General features: G+C 41.5%; 1 protein-coding gene across 2 annotated transcripts in view; it reads left to right on the top strand.

The window, feature by feature from the left end:
* The window catches only part of MPP3 (MAGUK p55 scaffold protein 3), a 1,051,423-nt gene that overhangs the window by 713,081 nt on the left and 314,265 nt on the right, over positions 1-24,077 (top strand). For both annotated transcript variants that reach the window (XM_044055336.1, XM_044055335.1), the window contains exon 12: positions 12,334-12,354. In XM_044055336.1, the coding sequence (XP_043911271.1) occupies positions 12,334-12,354 (21 nt within the window). The remainder of the gene's footprint in view (positions 1-12,333; positions 12,355-24,077) is intronic.

Below are 24,077 nucleotides of genomic sequence, written 5' to 3'. Positions count from 1 at the left end.
GAAAGGTTGGACACTAAGGAGGGAGAAAAAGACCTGTACCGATTGGCTAGACAGAGGGACCGAGCTAGGAAAGATGTGTAGCAGGTAAAGGTGATAAAGGATAACGAGGGAAACATACTCACAAGCGAGGAGAGTGAGTTGAACAGATGGAAGGAGTACTTTGAGGGGTTGATGAATGAAGAGAATGAGAGGGAGAGAAGGTTGGATGATGTAGGGATAGTGAATCAGGAAGTGCAATGGATTAGCAAGGCGGAAGTAAGGATAGCTATGAAGAGGATGAAGAATGGAAAGGCTGTTGGTCCAGATGACATACCTGTGGAAGCATGGAGGTGTTTAGGAGAAATGGCAGTGGCATTATTAAACCAGATTGTTTAATTAAATCTTGGATAGTGAGAGGATGCCTGAGGAGTGGAGAAAATGTGTTTTGGTTCCAATTTTTAAGAATAAGGGTGATGTGTAGAGCTGTAGTAACTACAGAGGGATAAAACTGATCAGTCACAGCATGAAATTATGGGAAAGAGTAGTGGAAGCTAGGTTAAGAAGGGACGTGATGATTAGTCATCAGCAGTATGGTTTCATGCCAGGAAAGAGCACTACAGATGTGATGTTTGCTCTGAGAGTGTTGATGGAGAAGTACAGAGAAGGTCAGAAGGAGTTGCATTGTGTCTTTGTGGACTTAGAGAAAGCATATGCCAGGGTGGAGGAATTGTGGTATTGTATGAGGAAATCGGGAGTGGCAGAGAAGTATGTAAGAGTGGTACAGGATATGTACAAGGGTAGTGTGACAGTGGTGAGATCTGCCGTGGGAGTGACAGATGCGTTTAAGGTGGAGGTGGGATTACATCAAGGATCAGCTCTGAGCCCTTTCTTATTTGCACTGGTGATGGACAAATTGACAGACGAGATCAGACAGGAGTCCCCATGGACTATGATGTTTGCAGATGACATTGTGATATGTAGTGAGAGTAGGGAACAGGTTAAGGAGACCCTGGAGAGATGGAGATATGCTCTAGAGAGGAGAGGAATGAAGGTTACCCGGACTAAGATGGAATATATGTGTGTGAATGAAAGGGAGGCTAGAGGAATGGTGAGGATGCAGGGTGTAGAGTTGGCAAAGGTGGATGAGTTTAAATACTTGGGATCAACAGTTCAGAGTAATGGCGAGTGTGGAAGAGAGGTGAAGAAGAGAGTACAGGCAGGGTGGAGTGCGTGGAGAAGAGTGTCACGAGTGATTTGTGACAGACGAGTACCATTAAGAGTGAAAGGGAAGGTCTACAAGAGGGTAGTGAGACCAGCTATGTTATATGGGTTGGAGACAGTGGCATTGACAGAAAGGCAGGAGTCAGAGCTGGATGTGGCAGAGTTAAAGATGTTAAGATTTGCACTGAGTGTGACGAGGGTAGACAGGATTAGGAATAAGTATATTAGAGGGTCAGCCAAGGTTGGACAGTTTGGAGACGAAGCCAGAGAGGCGAGATTGCGTTGGTTTGGACATGTGCTGAGGAGGGATGCTGGTTATATTGGGAAAAGGATGCTAAGGATAAAGCTGCCAGGTAAGAGGAAAAGAGGAAGGCCTAAGATAAGGTTTATGGATGTGGTTAGATAGGACATGCAGGTGGTTAGTCTGAAAGAGCAAGATGCAGTGGACAGGAAGAAAGGGAAACAGGTGATCCTCTGTGGCAACCCCTAACCGTAAAAAGCCAAAAGAAGAAGAAGCTAGTAAACATTGTAGCGTGTTCTTTATCAGTGAGTCTACGCTTTTTAGGAGAGGAAGAGACACAACATAATAATTTATTTTTAAGGTCTTCCAAGTGATTCTGTTTAAAGACAAATAGCATGTAAAACATCCGTAATGTACAATTCTTTTTTACCAAGTAAACCCCTTAACCGGCGATGCCAGCCTTACACTGTATTCTGACTCCTAGAGTACCCCAGAGTACAAGTATCTGCCTGATTCCAAAAAGACATGTCAAATAGTGGTGGTTGCCTCTCATAAGTACTACCACGCATGCCATATGTACGAGGATGACCTAAAATGTAGCTATTCTTAAAAAAAAAAATCACATAATGGTGCACCTCTTTCACCCAAAGCCTCTTCAGTAGAACTTAAGGTTTCCATAACATGCTCTGTATGTATGAATGACAATGCAGGAATCTGCTTGCATAACAAAGCAAACTGAGTGTCATTACCATACAGTGATGTAAGGTTAACCTTCTGAATTTGCCTCCACAAAATCTGGCAAAAATGGAACCTGCAGCCGTTAGAAGTACTACTAGGAAGGCGCTTCATTATACTGTTCGCAGCTCCTTTTTCGAAATCACTGAGGACCATTTTAGGGTTTAACTGCAATTCAAACTCATCACAAACAGTTAATAATGTACCCCAAAACTGATCATAACACACTTCACACTTTGAAGGAAAAATGCCATAAACAACAGGCACAACTTTACTGTGTCCAGTACCTTCTAAACTGCAATGCACTGAGTAAACCTGCTTACATTCTCGCGTACTAATAGGAAAAGTACCATCCACCAGTATAAATTCAGATTTACATAGAACATGTAAATTACTCTCAGTAGTCATAATAATGACATCATAAGTATGACTCCTTAACGCACTATGTTTAATGGTAAACTGTCCCTGTTTTAAAGTGAACATATCTGGCGTGAGATCCTTTAATCAAGTTTACTTTAGGTAGGGTACAATTCTTCCTTCTAAGCCTATGTGCACACTGTTTCAAGGCATCTGTGTTGGCCATAGTAGTTACAACATTGATAGAAGTGCTAGCTAGCACTTCAGAAACAATTCTACATGGATCCTGCAGTGTCTGTTCAGCTCTCTTTCTTATCTTTTCTCAAACCTTGCTCTGTTCTACTCTTATACCATCTGAAGCATGAAAATGTTCAGTATTTCTTATTAACTTCTCACCATTATCTGTTGCCTCAGTAATGCAGCGACTAGGGTTACCACTTGTCCCACTTTGCGAGGGACAGTCCCTCTTTGGGCAGTTGTGTCCTGCAAAAAAATGTGAAAAAATGGCAAATGTCCTGAGATTTTAGGACAAAATTATTTTCTATATTTTATGTAATAGTTGCATTAAACAGTTATTCTGTATCTGAATCACCTAAATGTTATAAGAAACAGAATAAGGAACTAAAATGCTACAAGAATAAACTTTTATTCAGGCAAAACACTGAAGTTCTGTCCTTTGTACTGCTGGTATGTTTTGCCTTGCAAAATCTGATGTTTGTAGCACAAATGTCCCACTTTGGTCATTTGGAAAGGTGGCAACCCTAGCAGCGACCCCTGTTTACTTTTCATAGTACAACAGCAATATTTCCTATCTAATGTTCTTCTCTCCAAATAATACTGGTAACCATCAAGTCACACTATAGAATGTCCCTTCTGTGACATGACATGACAGTTGAATATGTATTTCCAACCACTCCAGGTGAATTCCCAGTGTGTTGCTCTACCATAATATTAAATTAAACTTACAATTGAACCATACATATTATATTAGAAAACACCTATTATAGTGCACATATCAAATTACATACCATTGTACTACTTTTGCCAGCAAACATTATCAGGTGTAATAGAACAACATACATATAATATAAATACTGAAGAAATACTCATGCAGTCGTGGACAAACAGTATACAACGTCATAAGCATCTTTAAAATCTATGCTACTTAACTGAATGCATAAATATACAAACATAAACATTTCTTAAAATATATATTTGCATAAAATTTGACAATCATATTTTTTGCACACAAAATCGAGCATTCAAATAGTTTCAGTCTTACATGTCAATCTTTCTGATTATTTGGACACAGTTTAACAAATATCAAAGGTGTCTTATGTATCTGCGTTGATTCATCAGTCATACTTATGCCTCAATCAGCTCTGTAACCCAAATAGTATTAAACATTATGTTCTCGATATGAACACACTTTAACTTCAAACCTCACATCTCTCTTAATTACAAACTCTTGTTAACATCAGTGCATACTTACATACTTACTTTTTCAGTGCTTGCAAATACACAACAATAGTATTCAACGTAGTATGTCACTAATCCACCCTGTTATTCCGATACAGCTCTTTGTTTACTGCTATTGCTAAGGTCTACAGTCATTATGCACGTTTTTCGACACATTTTCATTGCAATTGCATTTGTATGTCATTTACATACGCAAAAATGCTGTCCTTTCATAATATTTAAATTCAAATGCATTTGTGCATCATTTAAATGCACAAAAACACCTTTCTTTTGAAATTATGATGTTCAGAAATACATACAGTAAAGATTTTAATAGTTCAGAACAATGTTATTCGAACATTTGATATACGTTGAGGTGAGCAACGATATTGTAATAGTAAACCTACTATTAGACGTATTGATGTAGATATAAACTGTCTTCTTTTGCTGTAGCTCATCAAATGTTATTATATATTTGTAAACGACTATGTTTAAAGCTAACGTGAATCAGCAGTTTAATTTGAATGCTAAAGTTTGCAGTTTTTATAGTGCTGGACAAAACTACATACATTTTTATTGTACAGTGTCCCTATTAAGTTAATAATAAGATGTTAGTAGTTTAACTTCCTTCAATATAAACTAACTGCATGTTTTTTTTTCATTGCGCTTTTTCATAAGCCTCAAATTACTTAATACATTAAATAAGATTACATGAATCTAATATCAGATGGGTACATCAAATGTCAGGATTCAATAACAGTTGATCTGAAGTAGTTAACTTCATTTGTGCAGCAACCTATGGGAATCGGATCCGACCTCGGATCCATGCCAGCAGTTTTCAACAGCTTTAGATCCGAGCTCCAAGTTCCTCCCCTACCCATAATCCCCTGCCAACCCTGACTGACCTCAGATCTAGTTTGCAGCGGTTAACCAACAGCAGCTTGATCTAGAGTTCCAGGTGTTAGAGACTTTTTTGTGAGAAAAAAAATTTACCTTTTCTTCTCTTCTTCAGATTTTGGTTGTGAGTGTTTCCAGGTCCCTTTTTGTATAAAACCCTCTTTAGTTTAACTTTATATTTTTTGTCATTTACCTCCCCCTTCCTTCGTGGTTCCGTTAGGGTTGTGTGTGTGTGTTTGGGGCCTAATGTGTGTGGTTTTCACTTTTAGTTAAAATGTCTGAGGCCCCAAAGCCGTTTTTTTCTAAGTGCACTGAGTGTGGCCATAAGCTGTCCCCGGCGGATGGCCACACTCGGTGTGTGTTGTGCCTTGGGGTTGAGCACCTGTCTTCTGGTTGTTCATCTGTGCGGCGTTCAACCCCAGGGCACTCAAGGACCGGAGGTCTAGCTGATTCTGGCGGGTCTTCTGCCCCCGGATTCGGCTTCTACCTCCGGTCCTCCCGTGGCTCCCGCTACGGCTGCGGCGGCTGCCACTCCTGCTTCCCTCCCCCCCAGCCGGGACTCAACCTCCTGCTTTAGGCCCAGAGGAGAGGGAGGCCAAGAAAGAGAAAAGGAGGGAGAAACACCACAAGCTGCAGGCCGAGGCCTCCGCTTCGGCCCCCCCCCCCGGCTAAGCGGTCTTCTCCCTCCAGGACTTCTGGGTCTCCTCCTTCTCGGATCCGGTCCCCTTGCTTTTCACCGGGTCCTGAGGAGGAGGAGACCCAATCTCCTTCGAGGTCATCGAGGTGACACTACCGTCCCACCTCAGTGGCCTCATCGAGATCAACCCGAAGTCTTACGGATGCAGATTTGGACCGGATGATGAGAAGATTCCTCCAGGCCCAACTGCAGATGGGAGTGCTCCTGCCCCCCCCCCCTCCGGCGGGAAGCTCGACCCTTTTTTTTGCCCCGATAGCTCTTTCTCCGTCCCGCTTCCCGGGCTCAGAGTATTCGGAGCCGGGCAGCCTTGTAGCCGGGGGTGTGTCGGCGCCGATAGTCTTGGGTACTTCGGTGCCGACCCTTCCCTCGAGTCTGCCGGGTCCATTTTCTTTGGATCTGAGCTCTCGGAGCCGAGGGCTGAGCTTCAGATCCAGAGGTATTGGTATGCCTTCGGCTCTATCCAGGTCGGAGCATACTGGTCCGTCGGATCCGATCGCTTCGGCGCCGGCCCTGATCCGTCTGTCGGATCCGAGTGAGGGTCTGCTTTCGGATCCCAGAGAGAGCAGCTCTCCCTCGGCATTCGACGTGGTGGAGAGGGCTCTGTCGAGAGATTCCAGGCCCCCGGCCCTTGCCACAGCTCCACCCTGCACTCCTTCTCTGTTTGGCCCGACTTCCATCACCCGGCCCTAGGGACAGCCTGCTCTGACGTCTCAGGTCGTTCCTTTGGAACAAGACGTGGCTGGTGAGACCTCCTCGGACAGCCCCCCCGAGGAGGTTCCTCACAAGCGAAGGTGCAAAAGGAGGCACCTGGATTCCCCCGAGTCCTTGACTGAGGACACGGATTTGGAGGAGGGGGAAGGCTCCCCAAGATCACCCCCCGAAGATGTCTCATTTGTTGACATCATGGAGATGCTCAGGATAAGGGGGGAGTCGTATGTCCCAAAGCCTACCTTGGACGAATCCGTGTTGCTGGAGGCGTTTGAAGCAGGCCTGCCTACCTCTTGGGTGTCCCCTCCGGCCGACCCCCTGGTAGATTTGATTACTACCAGGGCGTGGAAGGAGCCGGACACTGTGGAGCCAGTCCCCAAGTGCCCGGACAAAATTCTCAGCCCACCATCTGACAAGTCCCACTGGAGTAAGGGTCCCCCTGTAGATGCCATGTTGGTGGCGGCGGCCACCAAGAGAGAACTAGCTCAGGAGAATCCCTCGGTTCATCCCCTGAGCAAGGAGTCTCGGTCGATGGACCGTTTAGGGAAGCAGGTCTTTAGTTCGGCTACCTTCTCTGTGAGGTCGCTGAACTACATGGCACATGTGCTTCGACTGCAGCGGGACCTTATCAAAGAGTACACTGCGTTGCCCCCCCCCCCGAGTCCATGTCGGTGGAGGACAAGCAATTGCACTCCACCCGGATGGCCACTCTCCGATCCATATCAAACACCTCTATGTGGCTACTGTCCCATGCCACGGAAGGAGCCGCTAGAGCCAGCGGAGCGGGCCTTGTCATGAGGTGTCAGGCCTGGCTCTGGCACTGTGATTTCGCGGAACCCTTCAAGGCGTCTTTCGCTAATGCCCCTTTCGATGGTTCTGCCCTTTTTGGCAAAACTGTTCGCGATACCTTGGTCCAGAGCGAGAAGGATGGGAAGACGTTGTCTGCCATCGGAGTCCACTTCTCTGCTCCCCAGAGGTCCTTCTCCAAGAACCAAAAGGGACAGAAGAAGATGTGGTTCCGGAAGTCACAACAGTCCCGTCCCGCACCGGACTCCCAGCCCTTCCGTGCAGAGGAGGGCAGGGTGGACGCCGCCCTAGAGGCAGAGGGGGCCCGCGGAACTTTGGATCCAGAGAACCCTTCCAGGACCAAACCACGCAACACCCCTGAGGGGTTGCCCGACTGTTCCACTCTGGAGGCAGTCGGGGGGGCATTTCTTGAAGCACCTAGCAGCTTGGGAGTCCATCACGACAGAACACTGGGTGTTTTGCATTATATCCAGAGGCTATCAGATTCCCTTTTCTCTTTATCCATGCAGCCCCAGATACCTCCCCGATGTCCCACCCGATCAGAGGGAGGCCGCAGCAACAGAAATCCAACAGTTGCTGGAAAAAAGAGCCATCCAACATGTCCCCCCAGACCAGTGCAGGTCGGGGTTTTACTCCAGGTTCTTCTTGGTGCCAAAAAAGACGGGGGACTTAAGACCTATCCTCGACCTCTCCCCCCTGAACCTGTCAGTGACCAAAGAGAAGTTCCACATGGTCACCCTTCAATCCATTCTCCCCCTTTTGTGGGAGAATGACTGGATGTGCTCTATAGACCTCAAGGATGCGTACTACCACATTCTGATGGACAGGCGATCCAGAAGGTTCCTCCGCTTCCGGCTAGGAGCAAGTCATTTCCAATTCAGGGTCTTCCCCTTTGGTCTCACCACAGCCCCCAGGGTGTTCACCAAAGTGTTAGCGGTGATAGCGGCCCACCTGAGGCTCCAGGGAATTCAGGTCTACCCATACCTGGACGACTGGCTCCTGACCGCCCCGACAAGGCATCTACTCTGCGCAGCCAGAAACTACTTTCTTCATCTAGCTCCCTCTCTGGGGATCACTATCAACATAGAGAAGTCGTCTCTTACCCCGACTCAGACCACAGACTTCATAGGGGCCAGATTAGACACAAACAAGCTCCTAGCTTTCTTGACCACAGACCGGCTACGAACCCTGAGGCTACATGTGCGGGCCATTCTACAATCTCCAGCTCCTCCGGCGGATTTGGTCCTGAGGGTTCTAGGCTCAATGGCGGCAGCAATCAACCTATTGCCAATGGCGCGTTTGAACATGAGGGTCTTACAATGGACCCTCCAGGTCCAGTGGTCCTTTCTTTGATATCCTCTGAGCCATCCCATTCCCCTCAGCAGGGCTTGCAAGAGGGCTCTCTTATGGTGGCTCCAATCTCCGAACCTCCAGGAAGGATGCCCCTTTTCTATGGCCCCTCCCCTAGCCACGGTGACCATGGATGCCTCCCGCCTTGGGTGGGGGGGCATTGCTCAGGCAGGACAGTCCAAGGCACGTGGGACCTCACGGAGACCTCTCTGCATATCAATGTCCTAGAGATGAGGGCAGTGCTGTTAGCGTTGCAAGCACTTCAGGACCTTCTTCCTGTAGGAACGATTGCGATTCAGACGGACAATATGTATGTTGTCTAGTACATCAACAAACAGGGGGGAACCAGGTCTTACCCACTCTGTTGAGAGGCCATGAGGGTGTGGGATCTCCACCAACCGCTTTCTTATAGCAACGTACATTCCGGTCCAACATCCTAGAGGACAGACTAAGTCGCACCATCCTGTTACCATACAAGTGGTCTCTGAATTCCGAGATAGCGAATCGGATTTTCGCCGAATGGGGTCAACCCTGTTGCGATCTCTTTGCTTCTCCCTCGAACACAAAATGTTACAACTACTTCACTCTCATTTCCCCCTCCAGGGAACCTCCGAGAGACGCTCTGGTGCATGCTTGGCCTCCCGGTCTACTTTATGCCTACCCTCCTCTTCCTCTGATGCTGAAGTTTCTACAGAAAGCCAGCCGGTTGGGAGCAGGATAATCCTCATTGCCCCATTCTGGCCTCGTCAAACTTGGTTCCCTTACCTTTGGTCTCATCTGGTGAATCCTCCTTGGATTCTGGATCCCCGTCCGGATCTAATATCCCACCCCCTAGATCTCCCAGTCCCGAATCTGGACAATCTCAAGCTCACAGCTTGGCTGCTCCAGTTCCACTTGTAGCTAGGACTCCAGGTATCTCTTCCCCAGTTAAAACTATTTTAGTAGCAGCGCACAAGCCTTCTACTAGAAAGATCTATAGTAGCAAATGGAAACGTTTCTCCATTTGGGCGGAACGTCGAAATTTGGATCCTTTCACAGCTCCTTTGCCCACTGTATTAGACTTCCTGTCAGGGCTGTTTCATCAGGGGGCTAGCTCCTCCACAGTCAAGGTTCAACTAGCAGCTATCTCTCATTATCATGTGGGAAATTAACTGGGCCCTTTGATCACCACGAAATTGTGTAAGACCTTTTTGAAGGGCACCTTTCTGCTCAGACCTCCAGTGAAGGATGTAGTCCCTCCTTGGGATTTAACGCTGGTGCTTCAGGCCTTGACAGCTCCCCCGTTTGAGCCTGCAGCTTCAGTAGATCTTAAATTCTTGTCATGGAAAACAGCCTTTCTTGTCGCTATCACCTCGGCTCGAAGGGTCTCTGAACTACAAGCCCTCTGTGTAAAACCCCCATACTTGACTTTTCACAAGGATAGAGTTTACCTCAGGACCAATCCCTCTTTTCTTCCCAAGATTGCCTCTGAATCGAATATTAACCAGTCCATCAACCTACCAGTCTTTTTTCCTAATTACCAAAACAAAGGGGAATACAAATTTCACTCACTGGATGTGCATAGACAACTTTGCTTCTACATTCACAGGACATCTGGTCATAGGCAATCTGACCAGTTGTTCGTCTCCTTTGCCAAATTTAACTTGGGTAAATCTGTGTTTAAAGTCACACTGTCTATATGGATTTCGCAGTGTATCCTTTTAGCATATGAAAGTTCTGGCAGGCCCGCACCTCAGGGAGTCCATGCCCACTCTACTCGGTCTATGTCTACCTCTGCGGCTTTTAGAGCTAGAGTCTCTTTGGATGATATTTGTTCAGCAGCCACTTGGGCCTCATCTCATACCTTTATCAATCACTATAAATTGGACATTATCTCCAGAGGGAGAGCATCCTTTGGCTCTGCAGTGCTCCGAAACATCCTTCCATGAAGGCCGCACAAGGTTTAGGTAGCTGGGGACTCTGTCCCATAGGTTGCTGCACAAATGAAGTTAACTACTTCAGATTAAGAAGTTATGTACTCACCATAACGTTCCATCTGAGTAGGTAAACTTAATTTGTCAGCAACCGTCCCTCCCTCCTGCCCCCTCACTTATGAATGTTTTCATACTCAGGTCCATGGGTGTTACCCACTTTATCTTTGAAAGTAATAGTCTTCAAGCAGTATCTGCTTTTGGGCAAACTTGATCTGAGGTCAGTCAGGGTTGGCAGAGGATTATGGGTAGAGGGAGGAGCTTGGAGCTCGGATCTAAAGCTGTTGAAAACTGCCGGCTCGGATCCGAGGTCAGATCCGATTCCCATAGGTTGCTGACAAATGAAGTTTACCTACTCAGATGGAACGTTATGGTGAGTACATAACTTCTTATTTTCTGAATATGATTAACTTCATAAGCTTCTGTCTTTGTTGGAATACTTCTCCAAGGCTCCATTTTTGTAGCAGAACATTAATTCAGTATATTTAGTAATTGTATTAAATTTCTAAAGACAAGCATTTATAACATATGAGTACATCAATGAGGAAATCAACCGTGAAGAACATTTTACATCTGTCTTAAACTCTAATTCACAGTTTTAAAATATTACGTATTAAATTATAAAAGAACTTGAACGAGTGCCTTACTGTTTCATTGTGGATCTTATGCTGTCTATAAATCGTACAATTGTATTTGGAAATGTGGTTATCAGTTCTAATATTCATCCTTTTACAGTAATTTTATTAAATGTTGTGTAATACAAACAGACTGTTCCATTTAAGTTAAAGAATCTGAAAGTTTTGGTGAATCTCAGACTTACACTTCTTGACTTTTGTATACTGGATGCAAATGTAGCAGTATTAACTGAGGAATTTGCATTATCTGTCCAAGAATATTAATAAATCACTAAGAAGCAAGCAGGCAGGTTAAAATCTAAATATTTTTTGTAATCCACATTAAGACAAACATTCTTTAACTTTTTACTGCAACATTTGTGTGGTCTTAACGTGGACTGGAATAAATAGGTATATTTTGAGTCTATATTAAAAGCCCGAAAGGACTAAACATTGAATGTATGTACATCGACACATAAAGGTCGATCTACATACACAGCGAAACACAGAAAGAGCGAAATTCGAAATGCCAAATGTGTTTCCTGGTGAGCAGCGCGATGGTGGGGATAAGGAAATATATCCTTTTCCTCACTGTAGTGCGGTCTCGGAGTTGGTATAGTTAGGTAGGGGGGTGTGCGGGCACGTTAAATTAATTATTTAGTATTATTTTTTTTTACTTACCTGTGTGGCGCATTCTGATGACGGAACTCGTTTGGCGTTTCGGATTTCGCTCTTTCAGTGTTTCGCTGTGTATGTAGATCGACCTTTATGTGTCGATGGACATGCGCTCGATGTTTAGTCCTTTCAGGCTTTTAATATAGACCCGCATATTTTATACCTGCCTGCACACTTCTGGAATTTCAGCAGTTTGGTTACTGATTTGGTTTAACTGCTGTAATGCCTTTTTTCTTATGTGTAAATTGATAAATTAGGTATAAATGTGTTTTTAAGATGTAATTATAATGGTGTTATTAGTTATATAATTTTGGATGTATATAAAAGTTTTAATTTCTGTTGTTACCAGTTGTAGTACTATTTTGCCGGGTCTGGGCTGAATACTTCAGCTTTTAAAAATGCAGTTAAGCGGCAGTCAGATGCCAAATGTAAATTAATAAATAAAGTAAAGACAACAAGTATGCAGACTTTATTGCTATAGTTGGATTACTTCATTTAAGCTCTAAGTTTATTTTGTTGAAAGTATTTCCCGTTACTATAACTGTTGAGAGACTTCAACAAATAAATATGCTGCTATCATGCAATATGACATTGTTCTCTTTTTTTTTTTTTCTTTGAATTTAGATGACCAGATATGTGAGAAAGGTAAGTGTTTACAGTTATCTTGAAGGAAGTATGTAGCGAAAACACATTATATTGTATATTATTTTATTTCAATGGCTGCCACAGTTTAGGTGAAAATGCAATTACGCATATCCCACTAGAGTTTCAGAACAAGCTTTAAGAATGGCAGACTAATTCTACAACCTAATGTAATTCCACTATTTCACGGGTGTTAAAATTCCAACTAGATAAAAAACTGAATATTTTCTATGTGTTCATGGAATGCATTTAGAATCCAGGAAGATAAATCACTGACATTGAAAGCATTGACCACAGAAAGTCAAAACACAAATTCTAGAATGACCTAAAAAACAAGTGCAACGCAGGAGTGCCCTCCTATACCACCCACACCCTCTGCTTGTGAGATTTTACTTCAGTGGGGAAAGTGCAAAACCCCAGTCCCCACTGTGCAGGATCTTGCACAATAAGCTTTCAGCTTCTTAGTATACCTAAAAAGGCAGTAGTAAATGCATTCAGTGTTCTGTCTTTCAGCCTTCTGTGGCCGATGTTTTCAGTGTCTGTGTTTTTGTCCTTTGAAATTCTAAATATATCCTGTATTCATTTAGGAATCTCAGAGCTTGTTATAATTGTTAGAGGTGTTTGCTATGTATTTGGGCGCATGTTTGAAACAAATGGACTTTTGATACTATACACTGACAGAGATTGAAAAAGATGTACATGCAGGTACCTGCACAGGAATAAATGCCATTCCTAAAAATGTTTAGTCTTTCTAACAAATCTCTCTATCTAACTTGGAAAATTTTTGCTCAGTCAGTCAATCTAATTCCAGTTTCACAAAGAGTCACTAATATGATAGTGTTGCAAAAATCCGCTCCACTGTTGAAGTTCTTATCTTCTCTTGTATTCACATGCTTCATTTTTTAACTAATGACAATTATTCCTTTTAAATGAAGACAGTAGTACATTTTTTATATTTGCTGTCCCTCTCCATCAACATGCAGACTCCTTTTTGTTGCATTTTGCTAAATAATTTTGGATATCTGTACTGTTAGGTGACTGAATTAAGGGCCAGATTCCAAAAGAGTTGCTTACGGTGTAAGTCTGCAATGATTGCAAAAGATCTGCTCTCAGTGTAAGTGACTTACTTCAGTGTAAGGCCTACCTATAAACAGGATTACCACAGGAACCAGATTCCGAAACACCTGCTTTCAGTATAAGTGGTCACTTACACTGAGAACAAGTTTTTCGGAATTCGGGCCATAAAATTTCTCTGTATGATGCCAAGTAATGAAGCAACTGCATATATTTCTAATGACAGATGACAAAATGTGTGAATAAAATTTAGTACAGTATATTTTAACAAGTTTATATCTGCAGATCTTCTTGCGTCTTTACCATATTCTGCCTGCCTAAATAGATCTCTAATTTTAATTTTGAATAATTTAATTGTCACTGCATGAATGCAAGTCTTAACACTGTAACTGATATATCTTAAAATGTTAACTGTGCAAGATGTTTTCAGTAGCATGTATAGTTTTGTAATATTTCCATTCAAATGGATGAAATGCTCATAGCATAATAGTTTTGAGTAATCAAGCAGATGTCCATCTTCTTGTTGCCAGGTGGAATTTCATGATTTTTAAAAGCAATCAACATAATAAGATCTCAATTTCTGTACGTTTACCTCATCTAAATGTACCACTCCCAATGGCTTAACACCTGAAATCGTATGGAGACCAAATGTGGGATGTAATTGTCATGTTTTAGAGTAAAGATAGTTGAACTGGAACAGTGTGTTTTATGAATATTCAGTGTCAGGTTTATAATGATATTTGAGAAAAAGCAAACTACCCTGTAAAAATGTAAAAGAGACAAGATTTTTCATTTGCATCCATTGTATACCTGTGCATCTTGCTTTAAAACTGTATAATTTTAGTGCAGTCTGCTGCAAACAACTGAATATTCAAGAAATGATAAGGATAAAATTGACATTTTGACAAAAATTAAGCCTTAAGTGACACTAAGTTCTGAGATGAGAAAATATCAACATATTGGCTGGTTTTCAGAAAGAGTTGTCACTAGCGGTGAGCCTTAGCATTGCCAGAAAGCCACTGGTGATCTCATGTTCCAGTTCATAGACAGGCCCACAGCAGTGGTTCTACAGGGTCAGTAAAATCACTGCAGAGGGTCATCTCCACACCCATCTGCCCCTCCCCCTACGTAAATGCCTTTGCAAAGGGATTTATGAACATGGGTGATTCTGAGAATCACTCAACTACATACATTAGCATGACCATCTGTGTCAATTAACATGGCCAACATGCCATGCTCGTCCATTAATGCTAATGGGAGAGACCTCATTGCAGGTAAGTGTCAGGGAGCTTAGCAAAGATCTAGTGGTGTGTGTGTGTGTGTGTGTGTGTGTGTGTGTGTGTGTGTGTGTGTGTGTGTGTGTGTGTGTGTGTGTGTGTGTGTGTGTGTGTGTGTGTGTGTGTGTGTGTGTGTGTGTGTGTGTGTGTGTGTGTGTGTGTGTGTGTGCGTGTGTGTGTGTGTGTGTGTGTGTGTGTCTCAAGTCTTCTGGACACTGGGGACAAATAGTACCCACCACCAGGAACATTTGTAGAGTTAAAAGGCTTTGCATGTACATACATTTTCTGAACAATAAGAAGTATGAACTGCTAATGCTTGCCATTACTGACTGGCTGTAATCATCTGCGATTTATGAAAGACAGAGGAAATATAACAGGTAAAATCAGGGGCATTTTGAAAAATCAGAGACAATGCCAACAACTGATTACCACAGGAAAGTACAAATTAGCTGTAGTGGTAACAGAGACATGCATATTAGCTGATAAGGTCTTTACTCACTGCAGATATTCATGTTTCTGAGTTGCTGTGGCAGAAACTGTCCCTTTTGGACAAAGCAGTTTATTCAATCACAGGAAAGTTCTTTGAATGCCAGCATTATGTTTAGAAGGAATATAAACCTTGAAGAAAGAAATCTATTACATTTCAATGACTTATAGAAAGGGTGTACTATTACTAACAAACAAAATCTATAAAATAACATAACCATGTGATATTAAATTTCATAAACCTTTATAAGTTCGAGTGCACAATGCCAGGGTAATTCTATAGATAGGCTTGTAAAGGCCCCAGGGTCATTATCCTAGTACACACCTATGAATCTATGAAAATAAAAAAACTTCTGAGATAATACTGGATGCAAAGGGTGAAATTCAGAAAGATCAGCATGGACGTTGTTGCAGGATTATTTATTTATTTCCATGAAGGACCATTTATCAGAGAACATTTGATTAGTTCAACCAACTAAACACAATTTATAATCATTTTGTTACAATGCACCCAGAGTTTTGTGACCTTAGTTAGTTATAATAAATGTGGGAAGTAGAGAGATAAAGACCACCCCAGGAAAACAGTATTTATTGAAAGTTCCAGTTGATCGGCTGATTCAGATGAAATGGCTCTTTAATGAAGTGGTCTTTGTCAGATGGGCTATTTCCATAGGAAGTATGCTGCATATCATATAATTCTACTAGCTGGACTAGTACAAAAATACCTTCATTATACATTGAATGATTAGTAGTACACTGTAGGGAACTACAGCACAAAGACGACAGCACTAACGAGAGACAATTATAGCTCGATGACTAGAGAGGAGCACCAGTCCCGGTAAATGCAAACTGAGCCCGGAGAGCTGCAGATAAAATGCGCAGACAGCATGCATGGTGGGAGTGATGCCCATCTAACAGGGTTGGAAGGCACAACCATGTGCACTGCACAAGGATAGTGACTACAGGTATATAGATGTGCGAAGAAAATGCACTAGTGCAAAAATGGTCATGCAGCTGTTACAGTGAAACAAGAATCGACTGAGTGCATGTGAGACTTTGTAGCATGAACACCACCAGTCACTACATTATACGAACAGAGGCCCACCATGTGAGACTTTGTAGCCTGAACACCACCAGTCACTACATTATAGGAACAGAGGCCCACTAGACAACAGGAATGCATATAATTTTATTTTATTTTGCATTTGTTTACATAAGGGTGATATGTGGCACATTATGGAGCTCATCTTTAGCACAGAGGCAGCAGCGAGCTCCATAATGCCTTCTCAAATCTCTACTGAAAACTGGACATAGAGATGTTCAGGCCAAGCTAGTAAACATAAAGTAAGTTATTACATAAATAAGTATGTTGACAGAAAGCAAATCTCCCAGCAAGCAGCACACTGGTGGCACAACAGTCATGGCAGTCTCCAGCATCTGGACAGAGGTGTCACATATCATATCTGCTATGGAAGTATATTGATGGATGCGTGACTGTCTGCTGAGAGGGCTTGTCATTATGGGAACAGTATGGTGGCTTCTGCGGCTCCCTTGTACGTCTTGGTCCATCGGTAATGCTGAAAAATGGGCACATAGTTGCTAGTGTTTTGGCATGATCCCACTGAAGATAGGAAGGATACGTGCTGATGGCCTTTCCAATGTTTGCATGCCATGCTCTTTAAATAACCAAGGTGCCACAACAGATCAGGAATATATCCAGCCACCTGCTAAATGACAGTATGCAGACCATAAAATGCCATGTACTGTCCCTCTGTTCTGCAACAATTAGTACACTGCAGACAACGATCAGTGGTATCTCTTCAAAGTCACACATGGGTAGAGTCTCCTGTTGCAATGCAGTCCTTAAATTGTCTCAGAGGACTGTCAGGACATTGAAGTATTATTTATTCACATGCATTTTCACTGCACAACATCCTAACAATTAACCTACAAATAAAGCAGTAGATTCCAATGCAGGAAGCATGCTTGTGACAAATGCTAGTGAAACTGAATATTATCAGATACTAGAATGTGTTATAACTGAGAGAATCACAAACACACACACACACACACACACACACACACACACACACACACACAGTAATCATACTACAACAGGACTTGACCAGAAAATGAGGAAGCATGTAACACCACTGCACACAAACATAGCAATGTATGGCACATCAAGATCCATTGCAAACAATGCAGCAATAGATAGGACCCAACCACTTAAAAGTGACATGTATAATATGTGCACACTGTACCTACAATATACACTGTGAAACTATCCTGAAGGAACACAGGTACACAGACACAGTCCTGATGGAGAGATGAAAAGTCAGCAAGCAAAGGATAGTAGTAGCACTGAAATTGAATTCATCCTCAAGTCTTGGTGAGTACCCTCATGAGGTGGACTCTGTTTTTCACAAAATCTCACCAAGGCGACACTGATATATAGACTATATTTGTATAGCATATATCATGGACAGAAGTAAATCACAAATAAAAAAAAAGATAGATCGGTGCACAAGACCCAGGATAAAAAAGTGCCCAATCCTGGTAGGCGCACTGGTGCCAGGACTGGAAAAAATGACAGTGTAGAATCCTCCAAATACAGAAACATTCCTACAATGGGGCCAAGCCAGACTCGGGGAGGATGCCCCTCCCCCCCTGTTGTAGAAGGAAGTAGCAGTCCACAAAAATTGATTGGCCAAAGAAGAGCCATAAACACGATAGAGTGGACTATTGAGGATAAGAAAGAAATTATGTATTGTTAATATTATGTAAAAAGCCCAGAATTTCCCGACACAAGAGATACAAGAAGATTAATAGAGAAATTAGAGGAAAGAAAAATACTTCCACAGGAAAAACTGTCAGAAGCTTCAAATAAAAATTTGCGACATTAATACAACAGATTTTTGAAAAACAGTATATAGATCAAGAAATTTGGATCTGTTTGGAAAAAGAAGCATCTGAGGAAGTGAGAAAATATAAACAACAAAACCTAGAGATATTTGAAAAATATAGAGAAATATGGACATGAGAAAGAAAGAGAGATTTGATATGGTGCAATATTTACGCAAAGGAGAAAGTCAAGTTAACTAGTATACAGAAGGTAGTTTCAAAGATATTCAAAGAAAAATACAGGCAAAGGCATCCAGATATGGAAAATCTCACAATAAAAAGATTAATAGCATAAAGATGTAATGTAGAAAAGACAATTAGTAAAGCAGAAATTAAAGAAATAGAAGTTGAAGTTATGGAGTGTCTGCAAAGTGAAGGATTTAATGTATAAGGTCTAAAACAGATTACATCACAGCATGATGGAGTGAGTCCCCAGAATAAGGAAAAGCAAGAAGATCAGGAGACACGTGAAGAAGAAATATGGGCATAGGAAAAGAAAAGAGATTTAATATGGTATAATATTTATGCAAGGGAGAAAGCAAAACTAACCAATTCAAAAAGAGCAGCACCAATGATATTTGAAGAAAAATATAGGGAAAGGAACCCGGATATGGAAAACTTTACAACACAGAAATTAAGAAGACTACGAGGAAAAGTAGAGAAAGAGATCAGTAATGAGGAAGTCAAATAAATAGAAACTGAGGTTATGGAACAGCTGCAAAGAGAAGGATTCAGTGTAGTAAATCTAATACAGAAAGCACCACAACAGGCTAGAGCAATAGATTTTCAAATTAAGAGGAAACCAGTAGAACAGGAAGCAATTGATCAGGTGCCATATCAAGATATTTTGGAGCCTTCCACAGGAAACCAGTATAAACGTTCATTTGAAGCTAGACAGCAAGGAAAGGAACAGGAAACTGTGGAAACTGTGATGCAGTGAATGATGAGGAGTGATAGGTCAGTGAGTTCCATATGACAGAGCAATGGATGGCACAGGATGAAATTGAAGAGGATGTGCTACAAGAAGATGTTGTAGAACTTTCTATAGAATGCCCACAGGAAACGGAAAACAAGGGATGTACCCTCAGTTTGGAAGAAAATGAGTTAAGAGAAGAGTTGTTTGATTTAATAGACAAAGATAGATATATCAAGATCAATGAGAGAAATAGACTGCAGAAGGTTAATAAAACCCCAAAGGTCAGAAGCTTGATAAAACAAATGAACGCAGTAATTAGGACTGTCCACAGAGATCCATGAGATATAACAGAAGTAAACAGAATACATTACTGTGCTGCTAAATTAATAAGTGATAAAGTTCTACCATAGGAACACAAGGTAGCAAGGTAAAAGAGGAGGCAAAAGCGAATACCATTATGGAAATATTGAATAGAGAAAACTATAAAGCAGCTAAGATAAGAAGTGTCAATGTTAGAAGATTATAGAAGAAGGATAGATCAACAAAAATACTTAAAACGATATATGTGATTGAAGCAATGCACAATATTAGAACAGACCAGGATCTAGTATGTACTATTAGAGATAACAAACTAAAAATTTCAAAACAGGAGGAAAGACTTAGAAGATACGAAAATAAATATAAGGGAAAAGCACAAAATAAGCAATTTATTGATGACCCAAAAAGTTTTATAGAGAATTGGGAAAGAAGGTAAAAGGAATGGAAAGACTGCCAAAAAAAAAGGAAGTAGATACATTTTGCAGAAGTATCTATGAAGATCCTGTGGAACATAACAAAGATGCTAAATGGATAGAAGAAGTAAAAGAAAGAATAAGAAGTTTAAAGGTACAGGATATGAAATGGGATGAAGTAACAGCCAGGGAGATTGAAACAAAGTTGAGAAAAGCCTCTAACTGGAAAACACCAGGCCCAGATGCAGTACCTAACTTTTGGCTTAAAGTATTAATGTCTTAGCACGAGGATTTAGCCATGAGTAAGAACTATTATATGTGCACCCCAAACACACACCGCACTGGTTAACAACAGGAAAAACAATACTCTTACTTAAGAGTGAACCTGCAAACTACCCCAAAAATTATAGACCAATAACTCGTCTTCCAACGACGTATAAACTATACATGGGAATTGACGCTGACAGAGTTTAGTCATTTAGAAGAAAACTCAATTATGGCAGTAGAACAAAAGGGCAATAAAAGAAAGTCATATGGAACAAAGGATCATTTGTTGTTAAAGTTATAGTGGGGAACAGTAAGAAGGGGAAGACTCTACGTATGGCATGGATTGACTACAAAAAAGCATTTGATAGTATCCCACATTCATGGATAAAAGAGTGCTTAAAAATGTATAAGATACACCCTACACTGATTGACTACATTACAGTAACCATGAAACAGTGGGAAATCACTTTGCAATTAAGCCATGATAAAGGACAGATTATTATCCCAGGGATAAAAATTCAAAGGGGGATATTCCAGGGTGACTCTCTGTCACCATTGCTATTCTGCCTTGCCATTAATCCAGTAAGCTGTTTACTTAACACCTTAGGCCATGGCTACAATTTGGCTCCTAAAAAACAACAAAGTCTAATGACTTCTCATCTTCCCTTTGTCGATGATTTAAACCTGTATAGGTCATCGGATGTGGAACTGAAAGCACAGCGGCAGGTTGTTAAAACTTTTTCAGGTGATATTGGAATGTCATTTGGTCTTGATAAATGTGCAAAAGCAACCATTATAAAAGGAACACTGCAGCACCAGGAAAACATCAGTTTGGGACAAGAATGTGATATAAAAGAACTTGAGCGAGAGGGAATGTATAAGTACTTGGGAATTGATGAAATATCAACAATAAAACATGAACAAATGCAAATAAAACTCAGTAAGGAGTACTTTAGAAGACTTAAATGAATCCTGAAAACAGCATTGACATCTAGGAACAAGATCCAAGCTGTAAATCAGTTTGCTCTTCCTGTCCTAACTTATAGTTTTGGAGTGACTGACTGGCCCCAAAAAGTGTTGGCTAGATTGGATATTAAAACAAGAAGGATGCTTCATGCTCACCAAATGATTTATAAAAAATCAGTGTATACCAAGATTATATATTCCCAGTTCCGAAGGAGGTATGGGCCTCCTTGAAATTGATTACATGTATAGATCTGCAGTCGTGGGACTCCACACATGTCTGCGGACCTCACAGGATCCAAATGTATTGAATGTTTTGAAACATGAGGAGAATAAATCTAAGATGACATTTCTGCTTAATTTAGCAGAAGCATATCGATGTCAAGCAGGAACGGAAATCAAACCAGAAGTGGATAGAAACCAGGCAGCAACTGAATGTGCTAATAAAGAAAAGAAAGAATATAAGGTGAAGGACCAGATGAGAAGGCAAGAAATGTGGAAAAACATAAATATAGTTTCAAGTATAGAAAACTTCTGGAAGAGCCTGATGTTGATCAAGAATGAATGCAGGAATGGTTAAGGAGAGGCAAATTGAAACCAAGAAATGAAAGGTTAATATTGGCAGCCCAAGACAGTGGGGGTTACATACACGCTGGTTTACAAAGTCCATTGAACATGTGGGAGAAACAGACAAATGTAGGGTTTGTAAAACTGAATTGGAAACATGCACACACCTTGTTGTTGCTGGTTGCGACGCACTAATGGCAGAGGGACTGTATACTGAAAGGCATAATAATGTGGCAAGACTGTTACACTGGAGACTGTGCAAACATTTTGGTACTGAAGTGGCTGAAAAACACTGGAAACATGAGCATAGAAAATGAAGTTTATATCACATGGGATCACCCCATACCAGCAGTTCAAAAGATAGTGCTAGAAAACCAGATATAGAGGTCCAAGAAAAGAAGACAAAAGTAGCACTGATCATTGAAATTGCCACACCCAGTGACTGCAATGTCTTGTGTATAGAGAGACACAAAGTCATAAAATACATGGATCTGCAGATTCATGTGGAAGAAAGATACCCAGACAGTTCTAATAGTAGTAGGAGCAACAGGTCTTATAAAAAAGAATTGACAATCGTATTTAGATATGTCACCAATTCATGTAACACCATACGAATTGCAGAAGGAGTCATTACTGGGCACATTGCGGGTGCTGCGAAGAGCACTTTTGGCTGACATCAAAGCTTAAAACGATACTAATTTCATGAACTTTAATCATACTTTGACTTAGGAATGGGGCCCATTCCCGCCATGGTATTAGAAACCCATAAGACTTGGAGAAATTAAAAACTGTGGAAATCACAATGAATAGGACACATGATGAGTAAATGTGTAAGCGTACAGTGCAGCAGGTGCATGCATGCAACCAGCACACATGCTGAACTTGCTGCAGTATATATATATATGGATTCCTATTACAAGAACGAAAGTTCACTACTTCGAATTTGTAATAGGAAGCCACACTTCTGCGAAAGTTCACTTTAATAAAAGTGAACTTTTGCGAAAGTACACTTCACCGAAAGTACCACAGCATAGTGGAGGACATAAAAAACAAGCTATGTCCTCCACTATGGTGCGATAGTCATGGACCTTAGGGTTAGGGCACGTGTTAGGGTAAGAGGATAGTTAGTAAAGCTATCCCCTTACCCTAACCCATGCCATAACCCTAAGGTTCGTGACTATCGCACCATAGTGGAGGACATTGCTATGTCCTTCACTGCGCTGCAATCATCACGGACCTTAGGGTTAGGGCACAGATCATGGTAAGGGGATAGCCCGTTACTATGACCCGTGCCCTAACCCTAAGGTCCGTGAGTACTGCACGGAAGTTCAGTACAACACCAGTTCGTTGTACTGAACTTCGCGTAAGTGCACTTTTGATTAAGTGCACTTTCGCTGCAGTGAGCATTCCATGCACTATTTCGAATTAGTGAAAATTCGATCTAGTGTATGGAATCCATATATATATATATTTATATATATATAAATATATATATATATATATATATATATATATATGTGTGTGTATGTGTGTGTGTGTGTGTTATGTAAGACACATGGCACATCAACAGACTGACAGAGTACAGGAAGTGTGGCATGCATGCAGCAAGCATAGCATAAAGTCCAGTAATCATAATAGAGCAATTCATTATTACATGGTATGTCAACAAACACCTCACATGAACAGTCAGACATAGAAATATATGGACCGAAACATAAATATACAAATCTTTGATAATGGATATGATATCGTGCCAAAAGACAGCAACAACATACATGAAACACTGGCAGGTACTGTTTTTGGGGCTACTATAAGGTTGTGTGCTAATCATGACCCTGTGGTCTGTGCAGCCCTGTGTAACAAAGAAAACAAAGGTGAGTGATGTTATTTGTGTGTTTACATAATGTGAAACAGAACAACATATCACAGAGTCATACACTGCATGCAAGCAGGCAAGCATATGTATGTACAGCACACTACAGCAATGAAAACATGCAGCAGGATGAAAGGTGCTGCTAATGTATTGGACACTGTGTGAGTCATAGGAGGTCCAAGGTAGATGCGCCACAGAGAAAGAATTTGACAGGCATAACATTCATTGTCAGAATTGCCCTTTTTCATAAGTGTAGTGACCTCACAGTGACAATAATAAAAAATAAAATAAAACACAAAAATGCATTTAATTTGTGGTATATTAGGTCATAAAGTAATGAGTATTAGTACATGTATTCTTGAAATGCCTGCATCCAGTCTATCATTTATGAATTTGTTACTGAGCTACTATGATGGAAATACATGCATCAAGTCTGTCATTTCCGAGCTTATGTTACTCAGCTACTGTGATGCAAGGTCAGCAGAGTCAAGCAGATGTAGTGGATCTGTATTATACTGACATAGCCATTTTGAGCAGACATGGCGCACACAATGGCATTGCGGTCAAATAGATATGTGATATGCAGGCATGTCGTGGACAAATGCAGAGTTATTTACCCATGTTTGTTTCACTGCACTTGGAAGACAAAATAATTTATCGAGTACAAT

This window comes from Protopterus annectens, chromosome 13.part0, assembly GCF_019279795.1.
Source record: "Protopterus annectens isolate FY-2018-M chromosome 13.part0, PAN1.0, whole genome shotgun sequence".
Lineage (NCBI taxonomy): Eukaryota > Metazoa > Chordata > Ceratodontiformes > Protopteridae > Protopterus > Protopterus annectens.
The sequence above is the reverse complement of the archived record's forward strand: the minus strand, read 5'-3'. Positions and strand labels throughout refer to the sequence as shown.